The sequence below is a fragment of the Oxyura jamaicensis genome, chromosome 1 (genome assembly GCF_011077185.1).
Source record: "Oxyura jamaicensis isolate SHBP4307 breed ruddy duck chromosome 1, BPBGC_Ojam_1.0, whole genome shotgun sequence".
NCBI classification, from domain to species: Eukaryota; Metazoa; Chordata; class Aves; order Anseriformes; family Anatidae; genus Oxyura; species Oxyura jamaicensis.
In genome coordinates, this window is record NC_048893.1 from 64198760 (window position 1) to 64217358 (window position 18599).

An 18599-nucleotide genomic window follows, 5' to 3' on the forward strand; every position below is an offset into this window, starting at 1 on the left:
GGGAAAAATAGTTTGGAAATACAACCTCTTTACTAGAGGGAAAGCTCTCCATTCAGCTTGTCTGTCATTAGCCACCCTGGTACTCTCCAGTGAGGTACTTTGAGGTCACAAGAGGCAAGTCCCCGGGGCAGGGGTGTAATTCACTCTTAATATGTGCTCATAACTCCTGACAAGATTATGAGGTCTGAATCAAACCTGAGTAATGGCCATTTGTAGGTGAATGTCTCCAAAGAGGGTAGCTTTTTAGGAAGGATTCCATTACCTTGCACACAAATGAAGGATCTATGTTCTGTTTTCTTTAAGCTCTCTTACTGTGAATAATATCTTCCTGTTTTTCACCCTTCTGTTTGAAACAGAGGGAGCAGGTGAGGAGGAAAGGAAGGTTTTAAAATTCACATGTTTCTTTAATTCAACACTAGCATATTGGATGTGGGGTTGAGTAAAACTGCATTCATATTTGTGGTTCCTCTTGATCATTCATCTAAGAGGTACAGGAGGAAGAGAAGAGCTCTCAGTCCACCTCACAGCCACACAGTAACATGCAATGGTGCTGGTCTTTCTGTGACCCCAGAGCAGGCCAGCCCATGACTTTCAAGTGAGGAGCTGGCTGATGAGGCTCAGCAGAGCATCCCAGGGGGAAAAGCTCACAGTGTAAATCTGGAGAAGCTCCACAGAATTTAGCAGTGACTCCAGATACGCTGTGGTCTCACAAAAGTCTAAAGCAGCTATTTGCGATAGCAATGAAAAAGGGACATTTTCTTTCCAGGCCTGAATCTCTCCTGAGATGTGCCAACTATGTTAATGCAATGTCATTGCTTCCGGTGAGGTTACATTACTGCAACTGGGAGCAGTATTAAATTCACTGGTTGCAGTGGTCATCTGAGGACAGGATTCACTGCTGCTTGTTGCCTGAGCTTTGTACCAGCAGCAAATGCTGTTTTAGCAGCAGCAATGGCTGTTGGGCTTTATGCCCAAAGTTTCTCAGGAAAAAAGAAACTGTGAATTTGGTTACCCCCCAACATATTTTTTACAGTATGCCAATTACTATAAAAATAGTAAAAATAACCACGTATCCACCACCACAAATTTTAAAGTAGAGTCATCATTTTCCTGGGCAACACATGACCAACATGTCTTGGATCCTCACCCTTGCAGCTGCCCAAAAGCAAACTCTTGTTTTTTGGAGTTGTTTGGGTTCCTGTTGACATCCTTAATAGTTCCCAAACTGTTCAATTTGAGAAGGAAAGGGAAAGATAGTCATGCTGTTCAATGTATGTATTAATTTGATAAGTAAGCAGTGCCATCACCTTCAGCAGGAATGTGCACATGAATGGGGCAGGAGGATTGGGTCTGTTTTCTACTCCATTCTTTTTGATCCTCCGAGTGTCTTTTCTGCCAAGGTCGCATCAGGCTGCAAAGGCACTTTTTGCAACTCTGTATGATCTGTGTCTGTCCCTTATTTATTCAAAATGCATTTGCCTCTACAATTTAATCTGCTGTTCTCTCCCTCCCCTTCCTCTTGGTGAAGTCTAATTACAGTTTTATTCCAGGTCCATCTGGTTGCTAACGATGCTGGACATCACTGCTGAATTCATTCTAATATTTGTTGTGTATTTTCTAGGCTGGACGCTGAATAATAATATTCTCTGAATTTGCTTTTGCTCCTGTTTCCTTCTTCCCTGTTGTAGCTAATTGTGTAGTAATGAGTAGTCATGGGATGATTATTCCTCCCAGTGTAGATCTGCTAAGATTTGCCAACTTCAGATTGCAGGCTAAAGGGATTTTTTTTTTTTTTTTTTCTGGTGTTGTGAAGACTTCAAAGGCCTTTCTGTCAGCTCCCTTCACTGCTGTGGAACCATGTGGGCAGTGGATTTCTCTGCCTTCTTCTTTTTTTTTTTTTTTTTTCCCAGCCCCACTCAAATAACTGTGAGCCTCAAAGCATCCTGGTAGGCAGTGTTTCAGAGTTTAGAAAGACACTTTTTGCCAGTGCCTGCTCCGTGTAATGGTTGAGCCCAGAGTATTTTAAGGTTCCCAAGCCTGGCTTATGCAGTGCCAGTGCTTGGGTTTTTTTCTTTTCTCCTTTTTGCTTTCTACACACTGCCTGGGAACACAGACTCGCACTTTACCCATGACCTGACTCGCTGGCTAAGAATAGCAGGAGCAGTGCAACTTGGGTTCAGTCTCAGTGGAGACATGCTGCAGCTGGGAAACAGAGAGGTCAGAGTAGCCCATGCTCACAAAACCAAAACACAAAAGGAGCACAGAGGATTTGGGATTTTTACCTCCTTTTAGGATTGCAGAACAAGGGCATCATAATTGGCACAGGTGTTCACTGGGCCAAGACACATTTTCTTTGCTCATGGCATTAAGTTAGATGGGAATTTTACATATAGAAACTCATTTTCTAGGCTGAACCTTTTGAGAAAAGGACCTTTTGAGAAAAGGTCCTGTATCCTTATGAATCATCCAGCCAAAAATCCTGCAGGTTGGGGAAGACAAGCAGTGCTGATTAGCTTAGGACGATGAGATGTTTGAGGTAGCCCTCAAAGTAATTCTGCACGGTAACGTGAAGGTATGAGTTTAGCATGTGCTAGCAAATCTGCAATAGCTCATCCTATACAGCTAATGTCACAGTGATGCTGTGGCACCGTCTTTAGAGTGAGTGAGCAACAGGTCTCACTCAGAGCACATGTTAAAATCGACTTTGCTCCCATCTTTCCCCTTTCCTAGCAGTATGCACCACAACGGGCTACATTCACACTTTTATTTTGTGGTGCAGATATGCTTTCAGAGTAACATAAATACCTGTCCTGCTCTGTAGTTTTATGACAAAAAAAAAAAAAAAAAAAAAAAAAGCATTAGTAATAGAAGAGCATTAGTAAACTGTTAAGCTAGTGGCTGTAATAATACTTATTGTGGCTGGGTAAAGATAAAGGTGACAACCTGTAAGGTTTAAATAGCACAACCCCAGACTGACTGTGCCCTCTGCTCTGTCATGCCACAGCACGTGGCTGTTCTCAGCACCAGCACAGAGCAGTGTATCTGGAATGCAGACTGGTGAATTAATATTCACCCTGGCAGAAGGGGAGTCTTTTTTTGAGAAAACAGTATGACAACACCCCTGCCCTCTTCCCTATGCCAAATCTAAACCAGATGTGGAAGGGAGCTATGTTGCTAGGAATCAGAGACTTCTGGAGAATCTGGACCTGTAACCCCTGCTCCTGAGAGAAGCCATGCTCAAAGTGGTCTACATGGCTTCCCCTTTTCCCCCATTTCAGAGTCGGAGTTCAGGGGTATCTGGCCTGGGATCACATTGGCTGGATAGGGGCTGCTCACACAAGTCAGGGATGCCAGGACTGGGCTACGGCTTCAGAAGCAGCAAGTAGACTTAAGAGGAAAACCCCTTAAGGTATCAGGGCAGTAATTCTAATGGTAATTTTGAACTGTTTTTGTCTGTCTAACATTCCTTTTTAATCCCCATCCTGCCTGCCCCTTCCTTATGTAGGGTTACTTTAGTGATCCTTGGAATGTTTTTGACTTCCTCATCGTAATTGGCAGCATTATAGACGTCATTCTCAGTGAAACTAATGTGAGTATTACTCTACCCTCCCCAGGATACCACCACCTCCTCCTCCTCTGCTGTTCCTTCTCTCTTTCTTTCTTTCTTTCTCTTTTTTTTTCTGATTTTTTTTCCCTCTAGTCATGCTTTTATTGAACTTGCCGTCGTCCTTCTCCTTCTCCCAGGGAAAAAAAAAGGAGGGGGGGAAACGCCTCCTTCTTTTTCACTTGTCATAGCTCGCCCCAAGGCTGTGACTGGTGAAAGCGCACAGAGTTTGGGGTGTGTGTGCTTTTTTTCCCTCCAAAAGGTAGACATGCTTGAGAGTAACTTTCTGACTAACCAGGCTTTTGTTGATACCCTCCATCATGTGAAACGTTACAGAGGTTTGAACAACCAATACTGTAGAGTGGTAAGAGACTATTTAATATGCCCACGTAACCTCTTTCTTTTCTTATTTTTTTCCTCTTCTCTCCCTCTTTCATGCTTTGTTTTGTTTCATTTTGTTTTTTATTTTAATTTATTTTACTTTTTCCTTTTTTTCCCTCTTTTCTCCCTCTCCCTTTCTCTCTCTCCCTCTCTCTCTCTTTCTCTCTCTTCCTTTCTCTCTCTTTCTCTTTCCTTGGCTTCTCTGCCACATGCAGCACTATTTCTGTGATGCATGGAATACATTTGACGCCTTGATTGTTGTGGGTAGCATTGTTGATATAGCAATCACCGAGGTGAACGTAAGTAGCTGGCGTCTGTCCATGATCGTGCCTGCTCTAACATTCATTTGTCTTTCCCGGGTTCTTTATTTTTCCTCCCCCTTCCTCTTTTCTTTTGAGTTTGTTTTCAGAAGTTTTTTTGTTTAGTTTTGAAGCTCTCTCTTTTTATTTTGTTTTGTTTTGTTTTTATTCTCTTTTAATTTTTGGAACGACTTAAAGGACTTTTTGACTGTTGCATCATTCTCTTCCCTTCATAATCCGCCTGGCATGAATTAAACTGTATAGCAGGAAAAGTAATGGGAAATGTGGAGCGTAAGTGAAAAAGCTATTTTTGCCATGGGAAGCTTCTAGAAAAGTCCCAGGCCAGCACTTTGGTCTACCCAGTGTTATGCTTTGCTTCCCATGGCAGTTCAATACCCTCCACCCCATAGAGATCTAAAGGTCAGTTCTTTCGAGGTGGAACTGCGGGAACCAAACCAACAGTCCTCCTGGTGCCTCCTCACCCAGGCTTCCTCCAAAAGAAATAAAAACCAAATCACCTCTGTTTAGAGGATCCTGCTCGTAATGTTTAGTTTCTAATTTGGAAAAATAAAAAATAAAAACAGAACAGAAAGACCAAAGAAAAACAAAGTACCAGAGTTTCAGCCCAGTTTGGTTTGCTCCATCTCACAAACTCCACCAGAACAACTGACAGTGATTGGCCCCAGTGGTGCCCATCTCAGTAGACAGGTAAAGGACTGAATGAGCCATGGAGACTGAAATGAACAGCTGGTGTTCAAGGGAATAAATCACATCAGGCAAGCTTTTTCTGCTTTCTTTGGAGGTGGATGGGTATAGAATTACTGAATAAATGGACAAAGGACAGGCAGGACATACAAAGATTCCCAAAAGAAAGACTACAAAGGACCCACTGACATTATGCGCACAGGCAAAAAAAATTTACAAAATCCAGCTTAGTGAAGACAGGAAAGTAGCAAGATCGAAAGAAAATTGCTGTAAAGATGTTAATGAAGAGCAAATCAATCATTAATTTGCAGAATGATGTTACTGCTGAATAAACATTCCAGCTTGGAATTGTTGTGTACTGTAGAGGCAATCCATCACAAGCAGAAAAGTGACAGTAGTTTTCACTCAGTGCTGTCTTTAGGAGAAAATGTAGACAACAATTTGGAAAAGTCAAAATGCCTTGCTTTGAACTTCTCAAACAAAATGTTTTCATATTTTGGTTCTACTTTAACTTCTGTTTAACTTCCTTTTTTTTAAGTCTTAAACAAAGAAATTAAATATTTGACACAGATTTTTCTTGTCTTTTGAGAAAATAGAAGATAGTTTCGAAGTGTAACATTTAATTTTTTATTTATTTATTTATTTATTGCATCTCCTAAGTGTCCGACTTTCTGTTCTAGTTTCACCCAGAATGTTGGAAACAATATTGGTTACCCTTTTACTAGAGAGATAGGATTGGGCCAAGTTTGTAGAGGGAAATTACAATGATCAGCAGATCAAAGTTGTTGATTTAACAGAATAGCATAAAAGTCTTTTTATGCCACACTTGTCACAAGAAAACTAACAGGGAACCTGCTAGTAGCCTTCAGACTGTGGAAATGCTCAGTTCTCATCCACACAAGCAGAACTGTATATGGTAGGTGAGGAAATAACTACAGTTAATAGGAGATGAATTACACTAAACATCAGCAAGATTTTCCCGAGTCTCCTCTTATTTGAGTCCATAGAAAAGACTTCCAAGTAGAAAGAAACAAAATCCTTTCATTTTTCCACATTAACAGAGGCCTATCATAGAATCATAAATTGGCTTGAGTTGGAAGGGACCTTAAAGATCATCTGACTCCAAGCCCTGTACCGGAGGCAGGGATGCCACCCACTAGATCAGGTTGGCCAAGGCCCCAACCAGCCTGGCCTTGAACACCTCCAGGGATGGGGCATCCACAACTTCTCTTGGCAACCTGATGGCAGGAAAATCTAATGGATTCTTTTGAAGAAATTCACAGTAATTTTGTATAAATTAAAGAATTTTTTATATCATGGTTTAAATCACTTTGATATACATCCCATTAAAATTCAGTCGTCTGAGAGGATGACTGTCAGCCGGGCTTCCTTCTGCAGTTTGTGGAGAGAAACACCTTCCCAGGCCAACTGATTCCTCCCCGCCACCTATGACAGGGGAAATGAATTGCTTTCTGAAGGTGCCCATCCAGTGACTCAAGATTGTCTAGGTTTGTTAGGTTTGTCTAGACGCCCAGCTCTCAGACATTAAATTTAAGCAAGATAAGTCACACTCATGCTCAGCATGTTGTCAAGAAGGTCACGCTGCTGCTAATTGTGCTGTGTTCAGATCTTCAGTCTCCAGGGCTATCCATACTAGTGTGTTTAATTACCATGGCAAGACTCCCTCTCTTTTCCATTCCCTGTCTAAATTCAAGTTCATGTCAACCAAAGCCCAGAATCCAGTGTCTGGTTATGGATGTCTGGGAAGAATGAGGGTGTGCCTCTGTCTAAACTCCCAGTGCCTGTCTTAGTTGAGGAGGCAGCAGGAGAGGCCCTGACTCTTTTAATAGGGGTTATGAACAGCATTTCATAATGGTCCCTGTGTTTCCTCTAAAGAATCCTTTCCTTCTATACAGTTTTTACAGATTTCTGCACACGTCTTTTTGTTACCTGGCATGTTTAAATCTTCTCTTTTTATCTAGGCAAATCCTTTGCTACTAGTTTCTAACCTTTGTTACTAAAAACTTGCACAATCTTTTGATGCACTGATAAATAAGCAGCAGCTATGGATGGAGTTTGTTCTGAAATGTTTTGAAATCCCTTTGCACTTATAACCCTTATTGAATAAGAGAATGTATTGTATGTTGGTTTGTCCTGTCAGATTCCCTTCCTGCTAGCAGCACTTGATATGTTACATCTGTGGCAGATGGGCTTTGGAAGTAGCAGCCCATCTTGGATGGACAGTTGTCATCTTCCCAAGCAGTGTGAGGCAGTTTATCAGATATACTTCTCCCCTTTTCCTCAGGAGCTTGTTGCTTTCTTGCTGTTTGTGGGTTTGAGCAAACCCTGCATTGTGTTTCTGTACACTGTCTTGTCTTGTTCCAGTAGACCTGGAGTCTGGAAAAAAAATGCCAACAAACTCCACTAATTGGAGATGTTTAGCCTGGTCAGGTGCAGGTAAGATGTTTCTGCCCAATGCATTAGAAGCTGACAGAGGTTTGTGGTATTGTCCTGGAAGGTGCTGCTCTTGGAGCTAAGGGACAGCTTTCTTTGAGGTCAGTCAGCAAAGACAGAGACACCTGGCACAGGTTAGTCTGACAGGAATCTCTATGAGGTTCATCAGACGTCTGCACTGAGAGAAAGCATGCCCAGCTGGTGCTGAGCTGCCATAGCTGTAGTTGTGATGGGAACCCTGACTGACAGGCACTGCAGTGTGTGCATAGGTGCACATGTGCATCTCTTGTGCAGTTCCCCCTTATTCCTTTTGACAATTATTTCTGTTTCTTGAAAAGGAATTTCCCAGACCAAAACCTTCATTAAGATATATGTGAGTGTGCATGTGTGGGTCTTTGTGTGTGTACTCTTTTGGTTGTAGTACATGTTCCTGAATGCATCTGGATGCCTGTGTATGGGCTACAAATCCATAGGAGAGTGTACAGACATGAATATGTTTGTATGTGAAAGAGAGTGTGTATGCAAGCACACATATATGTGTTGTGAGCAGTTGCTGATGGAAACACGAGTTGTTTTGTATATAAATGAGTGTATGAACATGTTTTCTGAGCCATTGTGGCTCTCCTAATGTGCAAGTTTGATTTGTTCTTGGGTGGGTGTTTATATCTGAAAGTCTTCTGTATGCAGGCATGTTCATCTGCATGCCTGTGGGTGAGTGTAGACTTGCATGTCAAACTCAGCATATGTTTGTTAGCATGGCTGTGCATTCACACACAGTGAGAAGGCATGAACTGATCAGGCAGGTCCCCAGGTTGTCTTCAGCACTTCTGAGTCCTCTGGGGAGCCACCACTTTTAACATCTCAATGGAGTAGAACTATGTATGGTAAGTCCAATTGCCTCACATTAGGCCCACTTGGTTACAGCAACTTGGGAACACCTCCCAGGTCCCTCCAGCCAGCCCCACAAACACACACAGATGTATCTCACACCACCGATAATGTGCAAAGCACAGGTTTAAATCTGGCAGATATGAAAAGTTCAGAGAGTGATACAGTTTCTGCCAAATTCACTTGTAAGTTGCTTTATTTTCAATCTTGCTCCATAACTGCATTTTCAGAAATTTGCTTCTCAGTAAGCATTGTGCATCTAACTTCCTAGCCACAAAATGAAGAGTTTTGAGAATTTTCTGTAAATTAAAGGGAGGGTGTTAATCTGCTATTAAAAAAAAAAAAAAAAAAAAAAAAAATCTGAGGCACATCTATCATGCTTCGACTCTAAGTTCTAAGACCAAGCATGATATTTGGGTAACAAATTTAAAGATGATGTAATACTTGGGGCCTGGGAGGTAGGGCCTGTGGGTTGTATTCCTTGGGCACTGCCTAGATCCCTATGCCTCAGTCTCCCTATCAGTAAATTGGAGATTGTTATTATTCCCTCAGTTAAGAAAGGATTGCCATTGGCGTTTCCAAAACACTTTAAGTTCCTCAGAGGAAAACATTATGGTGATAAAAAATGATTACTATCTATTATAACAATAATAGGAGTGAAAATGTTATAGGAGTTGAATAAAAGACAGCAAATTTGGAATATATCATCCCAGAAGTAGCCCCAGGCACAGGCTTGCATTTCCTTCCTTTCCACATCAGCAGACACAGCCTAGAGTTCAGTGCCATGAAGCTGACTGACAGCCTGCTGTCCCCTCCTCCAGGCAAATAAAGTTTCTCATTACAATTCGTTGTGCTGTGTCAGAGGGGGAAATCAAGTTTGATTTGTGCTCTGCACTACTGTGCCCAAAGTGATGAGAGAAAAATGACCAGACCCTGAGCTACTATTGCATCTGCTAATGCAATGTCCTTCCTCTCAGCTGGAGAGAGGAGAGCCAACACCTTGCTGGTCAATACGGTCCTTTTTCCTTCATCCTTTCCCCTGCCAGTGTCAAACTAAAGACTCACTGAATCTTTGTTTGCCACCAAAGTGATGCTCGTAGCAGTGCTTGCTGAGCTGGATGGGTTTCTGTGGCAAGCAGAGTCTGCAGCAGGCAGCTCCTGTGCAGACGTGTGAGTTACGGAGGCATGGTTGGGTGGGAGCATGCGTGTCTCCAGAGCAATGGTGTGGATACCAGTGACAGTGGGGATGTCGTGTGTTTGATTCTGTCTGTCTGTCTGTCTTGAAAGGATGCTGGGGAGGGAGGGATTGTGCCTACCTGTGAGCCTGCTGCTGAGGTGTTCTGCCAGTGCCTCTGAGTGTGTCTGCATCTGTGGGTACCTCTGTGTATGTCAGCTGTGTATGTCTGGGAGTGCATGAGGATGACTGAGCCAAAACATCTGGACTGGTATACATCCCACCTGTGTTACTGAGTTGCCATAAAAGTACTTGCGTGTCTTGAGTGTGTCTGGACGCTGGAGGATGTACAGAGGAGGAGGTACACATGACAGGTACACAGTGTGATATGGCAGATGTGACAAGAGACAGGCGATGAGCACGGGATACAAGATTAGCACTACGAGGGATAGGGAACTGCTGAACTGTGGCTTGTGTGAAATAATGGAGTATTTTCCCGGGTACGTTGCCCTCCTGTTTAAGTAGTACATGTTTTCTGAAGAGAGAACATTGCATCAGGTCTCAGGGTCAATAGATTTTTATTTATTTATTTATTTTTAATGAGGTGACAGGAGGAGAAAACACAGAGGTACTATGTTGTGTGTGATCTGATCCATGGTGGCATCTGGGAGGCATAGTACCTAGGGGTTTCAGGAAATTGCAGCCCTATGAAGGGGTTAGAGAGATCCAAAACCCTTCTTGCTGTATTTCTTCCCCTGGAAAATGCTGATCAGGTCTGTTGTGCCCAGGCCTGCTGGGTAGTGGTTTGTGCATCAGGTTCATGAGGGCCGAATACTTTATATATTGCATTTCTGAAGAAGTTTCCAAATGACTGGTAGGAAGTCATCCAAGGGCTGCAGTTTTGTTGATTCCTGAGTACTGGTGAAGTAAGGCCAGGGAGGGTGTTCAGATCCCAAGGATACTTGGAGACCTATACATTGATTTTCCCATTAGTCTCTTTTATTTCTGAAGTAAAACAGCTCAGGCTTAAACCAGACGCATGAGGCCTTTCCTTACAGTCATCCTGCTTTTGGTGTCAAGAGGCTTCATATGATTTGTCATGGGCTCCTGCTCCCATTCTTTGGAATATCTGACAGCCTATATTTAAGTCTCCTTATCACCTTCTCCTGCACTCTTCCCTTTTAACCCGCCCCCATCCTTTCTTCCTTTTCTCCCTTGCTTTCCTCTCCCTTGTCTCCAGCCACACTAAACCTCACAAGTTCATTTTCACCCTCAATCAATGTGTCTGAAGGCAGAGAACCAGTGGCTTTAACCCTGCAGTCCTTATCCAGGCAGAACTGCCGCAGAGCGTTCGGCCTGCGCAAGGCCTGGAGCAGGCAGCGCCAGTGACACGGTCCTGTACACACACACACCCCGCAATGGGAGCAAGGATCGGTGGAAGGACGACATACATCTAGCCTGCACCTCAGTTGGGACTGGCATTCATCTCTGTCGCTGCGTCTGTCTGTCTGTCTTTCTGTCTCTGCCTGTCTGGTTCTCTTCGCTTCCGCGCCCTTTGCTGCTCAGATTTTGGCCGTCAGCTGCCACCAGACACAAACCTTTGCAGTTCCTAGAACCTGCAAGTTCATTTGCCCAAGCCTTCTGCAAAAGGCAGAAAAGATCTCCTTCCCTCTCTCCTTCCCTCTCTCTCTTTCCCCAGTGCCATCTGGGTAGCAGAGGCCTCCAAATTATGTAGCAAAGGGCTGGAGAAGCACAGAGGCTTCTTTTGACATCCGTGTTGTCATACCCTTACTGCTGCCATCCTAGAAGTTGTATGTAGTCCTGAGCTATCCCTGTGTGCGTGTATATGTATGTATATATGACCTGTTTGCTTTTGGGGAAAACTAATGATAAAATGGATTGGGGGTGGGGGGGATTGGGTTTGCCTTTTTTAATGCCTGGTGGTGTTCTTTATCACTAGAGTAATGCAGCTAACACACCACTGCGGCCCCAGCTTCTCTGTGTAGGAAGCCAGGTTGAAGCATGGTTGTGAGCTGTAGCAGTGGCAAATGCTGCTACACAGTGCTTTGTTTTGCCTCTGGTGAGCATCAGGAAAGGTGCCCTCAGCTCTTCCCTAAATTAGGCATACATCAACTAAAATTTGACCACCTTCCATGCCTAACCAACAATTCGAGTGCATGTTTTTCACCCTGTGTTGGTGAGAAAGAAGCATGGTGAGACTGTCTGACCACAACCATGTTTGAACAAGGTTATTTTGTTTTTATTTATGTATTTTTGTCATGAAGATGGGGCCTCTCTTTTTTTCCTCCTCCTTTGGTTTAAAAAATGTTGGTATTCTGAGTGCATTTCCAGAGTTTATATGATTTGCCCATTCAAAAGATTGCTTTTGGTAACTGCATAACTTCTGTTAAAGAAAAAAAAAAAATCAGTATGAAATATGGGCAAAAAGATAAAAATGTGTGTGTTTTTTGCAGAAAAGGGAGTAGTGAATGCCAATGGCTCCTTCCTCAGTTTACCTGAGTATTCAAGCTGTTACTAGTGACTACCAATCTTAGCAATGCTCAAGAATAAAGCATGTAGTTCACACTTTGAAAGACTCTCCTAATGACCCAGTTTTGAGGAAATACCTCGATATTGTGATTTCCACAAAACTTCTAGTTATGCTTGCTTTAAACATTTTTCCAGGTGGATGGAATAATCAGGACATATTTTAATGCTGCTTATAAGAGTAGCATAAAATTAAGTTTGCCTTGCTTTGTAAATATAACCACACACAAGCTAGTTAATTAAAATATGAGAAACAGAAGATACATAGGAGGACAAATCCTTGTAACCTAAATGTAAAAGCAGTAAAAGGAAAGTTAGATAGCCCTATAGCTGTAAGGCCTGATGCACAAGATAGTCTGGAATCTTTCTGAGTGAAAATGTTCAGAGCTCACTTTAAAATGGTGGGAGCACCATGTCTCATTGGCTACACTGGGGACTGGGTCATGTTTTTAATTACTGCAGGCTTTCACATACCCAAAGCATTTGTGGGTTTTAAAGCTTTTAGGGAAGGAGTCCTGATTTCATATTTGACTGCAAGTTAGTGTTACAATAGCAATAATAACTAATGATGGAACACAAAGTACTAGAGGCCTTGTCTTCTGTTGGCTCAATGGAGACATAAGAGTGTGGCACATGTAGTTAAGTGTAAAGAGCTCTTTAAAAAGCTATATCCAGATTTTCTGACCAATATTTATCTTTTCTTGTGATTTTTCTATCACATCACTTTAAAAACAATGCTACAATATTCTAGTATCAGCATTTGTGATATGATATGCTTATATTTAATCTTCCTTTTAATGCCAGTATGATTTTCTACAAACCTAGTTAAAATATTCAAAAGAAAAAAATAGTAAATAACATTAGAACTACCCCAAACTCGTTATATTTTCCATTGGTTTGCTAGCCAGGATAAATCATTCCTTTTGCCTAGAAGAAGTTTCTTTTAACTTTGCCTGAACTCTCATAGAGATTGTATCTTTCTATGAAACCACAGAAAATCTCTGACTCCTTAGATCATCTCTTAGTATATTCATTTTATAAGCACCATAAGCTAGATGTTCAAAAAGGTGGTTGGCTGAGTTCAGACCCAGCTAGTTTTCTCATCTAAGGTAATTTCTTGAAGCAGTGAAAGATGCTTTCTGGCATTTCATTCTCCTTCTTCTAAAACCTACTTTGCTTAGAACACCCAAGGAATTTTCCAGCATTGCTGATCTGCATATACAGATTGCAGTACTAAAGGCTGCACAATCCCCTGTATTTCCCTCATTCAGTTTTGCTGTAAAAGCTTCTGGTTTTCATCCAATTTACAAGAGCTTTTAACATCAGTTCTCCAAGACCTCATTGCGTGCACTATCTCTTACTATTATGCATAGCTAGAGATCTGCTAACTGGTTCCAGATTGCACTGCCAGTTGTAATGAAAGCAGCGAAGGTGATGGGAGAAGGAAAAAAAAAAAAAAAAAAAAAAAACCTTTATGTGTTTTCCTCTTTAACTTTCTCTTCTCCCTCATCTTCTTTTACCCAGCTACTTTCCCCAGATTTAGGTAAAATGTTGGGTAGCAGAGATCATGTTTCCCATTCCCAGGAGCACTGGGATTAGTTTTCATTAAGGCAGTAATTAGTTCCCCTCTGCCTACAGTATCAGTGATTCTCCCTGTTTTAATTCAGCCAAGATACCATCAGTCCAGAGGAGAGGCCGTTGCCCCTTGTGAGGGTTTTTGTGCCAGGCACACAGCAGCAGTTCAGCATGGTGATGGGTACCATTCTGCACACCCAAATGCCCAGATTAACAGGAATTTTTGAAGTTCCCATTATATAAAGCTGTCACGGTGCTTTTTGGCTGGTAGGCAAGACAATGTGACCTCCCAGCCAGATCTGTAATCGAAGGTAAACATACCTCAACTCGTTTTACTCTTTCTAATGTAGACAGTATAACACTCTTTTAGCTCCCACACCCCTCCCTGCACGCTCGTATGTACCAACCAGGCAAACATAAGGGTGGTGCTGTTTTTTTTATTTCTCACTAGACAACTGTTTTTAAAATAGCTCTGCTCTTACCTTCCCTCACTGCTCTGTTCTTCATGGGGACTGTCTGGCACAACATGCCAACAAAATGACTTCTGCTTTATATATCTTCCTAGACATCTGCTAAATGGGACCCATTCCCAGCTGCATCCAGATGACCTAGCTGTTTATGCTGGGTTGCTGCTTATGGTCAGCAGACTGATAGCCAAAAATGTGTGTCTGGCTCTAATTACTAGTAAAACTGACCATGTCGCAGAGCAGTGGGACATCCCAGCTGGTCCCATCTCAGTCTTTTGATTCAAAATCCATTTTTAAACTGGGAGGTGCTAGTCATCGGTGCTATCTGCTGAGCCTTGTCTGGGTGACTAGGAGAAAATTTGCTTCACCCAAAGCCACTTCAAGTGTGTTTTTTGTTTTTTTTTCCTAAGCTGAACAGACACGAAGGCAAAGATGCCTCAGCAGTAAAGAAGCACTTGTTAATACAAATACACTGAAACAAATTGATATTTGGAGCTAGGGATTTTGAGTCTCATCTGTTTGCTCAGACTTGAACATAGTAAATCACATACAGTGAGCATTACATTTCATCCAAACCATCCCTACTATTTTTTTAACTGACAAATTCGTAAAATCAATAATCATCTATTCTTGGAAAGAGGTGCAGAACAAAAAAATGTTTCTCAGTAGTTTTGTAACAGCTAGCTGCAATCTCCATATGATCACCTCTAAAATGCTCTGATAATGCCTGTGATTGGCATTTCCAATCCCAGAATGGTTCACAGGCTCTATTGTATCACACATTAACATACAGAGATCCAGTATGCCTCTGAAAGCACCACATTTCTAGGAAATTGCATGTTCTGCATCAACATTAAATAACTTTCTAATTGAAAAGGCAATGAAAAGGCACAGCCTGTGAATTAAATACTAACTGCTACAAATCTCAAATGAAAATGGTCCATAACAAACTCTCTCTTTGGGCTGCTGGTGTCTCTGGCCAGCATCCCTTGAGCAGAGATTCGTTACTCAGAAGTATCAGTGGCTGTCCTTTCACCTCTATCCACTGTCTCTTGCAATGCACAGTCCTGTTGCATTTGAACAATGGTGGATTGGGTTTTCTCCTGGTGTCAATGGGTTGTGCAGTTCCTTTCAGCACCTTCATTAGAGCTTAACTCGGTCATTCATCTTCACCCTGCCTGAGAGCCTTTGGGCTTGTCAAAGGAAGGATCCTGGCAACAATGCAGAATCTTGGAGCTGGCAGACTGTTTGCCTTCCTCCCCAGGAAACCTACTTGTTATCTAGTCTGCATCTGTCTCCATTAGTTCACAGAAGAGTTACCGTACTGAAGACTGGGGATTTTGCTGCAAACCAAAGGTCTGCTTCTGGCCTTAACACCACCGGTGTAATTTTCCATCAGTTGCACAGGAGTTGTAAAGATGCAGCCTACTGAATTCATGCGTTCCTGCCAAGCACACCTCAGTAAACCCTTCATACTGAGCTTCCAGCAAACTTTTCACAGATGGAGACCATGAAGGTCTCCTCCTTTCTGCCATATGCAGTTGAGGCTGCTCAGAGAAACCCCCATGACACCATTATGCAGAGGGCACCAAGTTTCAAGCTGTTCTTCATCATTTCTTCTTCCTAATCCTCTTCCCACACCATGCAATCCTATCAGCTAATAAATAATTAACAAATAGCTGTAGAAGTGGCTCAAATGCTTAGTGCACTGAAAACAAGCACAGCCATGACAGAAGATGGACATGCTTCTAGGAATTTGCTTAATTCATCAGATCATCAACCCCCAACCAATATGAAGCCAGTAGATGATACACTTGTTCTCAGTGCTGTGGAGTATTGCAAGGTGTTGGAGACAAGGAAAGCTCCTCAGGAAATTCATCTCGAAGAAGAACTCTGCTGCTATTACCTTTTCCGAGGCAAGCTGTGGGATAGTATGAGGAATGGACAAGGCCACATCTTTTACAGTACACAACAGCATCTCTTTAAAGTAACTAAGACCGGTACGAATGCTTTGAACGGTCTTTTCTTTTTCAGTTCAAGATCAAAATCAGTGGCATGGTCTTACAAGACCCCTAGTAGACAAGCCATGTCAGAAGTCCTCTTTCTACTTGCAGCCCTCCAGAGCAGTGGTGCTTTCACAGCACTGCTACAAATAAGAAGTTGAGGTGATGGATTTATCTGGGTGTTTGGGATAGGGGAACCTGAAGATGAAAAGAACTGTCCTTAGGAATGAGTCAAAACCAGAATCAGGCTGTGCTCCGTTTGGAATACCAGCCTCACAGATTTCCCTTCCTCTCTCCCAGCCAGTGAAAAAGAAAAAGAAAGAGAAAAAGGATCAATGTAAGAGGGAACATAAATCTTCCTAAAGAGGTGGAGGAAAAGAATACTGTCCTTTCCGTCAGAGCGATTAATTTGGTGTTTAAAAGCCATGTTAATTTTGCCATAGGAAAGATAGTGAGACCCACTGGACTACTTAGAAACAGCAATGAGGAAACCATTGGCATTGATGGTTATGGAGCAGAGGAGAGCTGGAGACCTATGAACTCTGTGTTTTCACACTTGCACTGTCTCCATCTTGCTCAGTGGTCTGGTCTGCTCCCAAGGTCATCCCCTCAGTCTGCTCTGGGCTGGGACAGCCTCACTGCCTCTTGTGGGAACCCTCATCCTGTGAATCAAGGATGGGGCAAATGCAAAGAATGGGAAAAGTCCGCTCTGTCAAACATGGCACCTGGCGGAGGTGTTCAGATCAGCAAAACCTCTCCTCAGCTGATATTCATACTGTAAAAATTTTTAAATAACTCCACATTTAAAGTTAAAAGTCCTGCACACAGATGGCCTTTCAACATTTATTTTCATGGCTCACTATCTTCGGAACCTTCATTTTCTGCATGTTCTAGGCCTTTCTTTTACTACCCGTCCCACAAAATGCAAATAATAATACACAGGCAAGCCACACCTGCCTCTCCGAGTCAGACCAGTCCTTGTGCCTGGAGATGAGCACTGCATCTCTGATAGTGTTTAATATCTACTTGTTTCTCAGGAATTCCTCCTAGGCCTAATTACCATAAGACTTGAACTCATCATTTACCCAGAGCTAATGAGAAGGATTATTAAAACATCCTGAAAATTAAGAATAATTTGCATAGACATACTTTACCAATTGTTCTGCTTTTGCTCTGAAAGTCATGAAAAAATAGAGCTTTCAGCTGTATAAAAAGGGACTCTTTCATTAACGGTCCAGTAATTGTCAATATAAGGTAATTTGCATAACCAAATTAATGCAATTGACTTCCCTTATATTTACCTTAAGCACTTGAAACCATAAGATTACTGTCTCACAATTTCATGGATATATATATGAAATTAATTAATAAGCTATTCAAATCGGTATGATTTGCATATTTGAAGCTAATTAGAAAACCAAGCTCTAGAATTTGAAAATCTTAGAATACATAGGAAATGAGGGGAAAAAAAAAAAAAAAAAATAGTTGCAAGACTCGCTTGCTGTAAAAGTTACCTTGAACTTATTAACTATTTTTGGAATAGGCTTTTGTTCACTTGGAGATGCTAATATTTTCCCCAAGATCTGAGGTTTTGTGGAAACTATAGTTTGCATTTGTATGAGCTAGCCCTGTATGTGTATTGACCCACATGGGTTAGTGCTGGCAGAAATGTAATGACAACCTTCACTGCAAGTGTCATATTTTTCCTAATTCCCCACATTGCAGCAAATAAAAATTTAATCCCCTAGTGCAAGAGATCTTAGTCTCTTCTGCAGAGCTGTCTGAAGCCTGTTACATTGCCTTTCCCAGGGAGATCAGCAAGGTGTTCACCATTTGCCCCAGTACAGGCAGTGCCATACACGATGATTCCCGGTTTTCCTGTAAGATGGTACCCTTTTCCCATAGATGCTAAATACAAAGCTCAACTTATGGAAATTATACAAAAACCCTCTGTTGCTTCACCCAAATTAGAGCTATGGGGAGGGTTGATTTTTTTCTTTTCTTTGTTTCACAAAAGCTCCTTGTAATTCCAATATGCTTTTCTGTTTTAAAATAGAATACAAATAAAAAATTACAAGATTTCCAGTAAAAGAACATTTCAGCAGAAATAGATGGGGAAAATCAAAACATTTGTTTCAGTAAAGTAAAAACAGTTCAGTCCAGGACTGATTATTTTCATAGTTATATAACATTTCTAATTGAAATTTTCTAACTGAAATAATTCAAATTGAAGTGTGCAAGGATAAAATGTGAGATTGCAGTCTTACTAACATTTCTGAAATTATTATTTTTTCAAAATTGACATGTTTCTACAGAACATTCCACTTTCAGCATCAGCATTCTTCTAACAGAAAAATATTTTTGTAGCAAAGAAAATAATTCTGTCTAGTTCTATTCAAAATATTCCCAGAAATTCTCAAAGAAATGCACACTTAATGGAAGAATGCAGCATCTGAACAGCTTGCCTGGCTTTTTTTTTTTTTTTTTTTTTTTTTTTTTTAA

At 41.7% G+C, this 18599-nt stretch overlaps 1 protein-coding gene across 37 annotated transcripts in view; it reads left to right on the forward strand.

Moving 5' to 3' along the window:
• Positions 1–18599, forward strand: part of CACNA1C (calcium voltage-gated channel subunit alpha1 C) — a 436365-nt gene that overhangs the window by 377744 nt on the left and 40022 nt on the right. For 24 of the 37 annotated variants that reach the window (XM_035346227.1, XM_035346220.1, XM_035345958.1 and 21 more), the window contains one exon: positions 4201–4284. The exons of 2 other annotated variants lie outside the window; for them this stretch is intronic. In XM_035346227.1, the coding sequence (XP_035202118.1) occupies positions 4201–4284 (84 nt within the window). Of the gene's footprint in view, positions 1–3505; positions 3590–4200; positions 4285–18599 lie in introns of all 37 variants that reach the window. 11 more of the 37 variants (XM_035345985.1, XM_035345991.1, XM_035346016.1 and 8 more) reach the window with 2 other exon arrangements.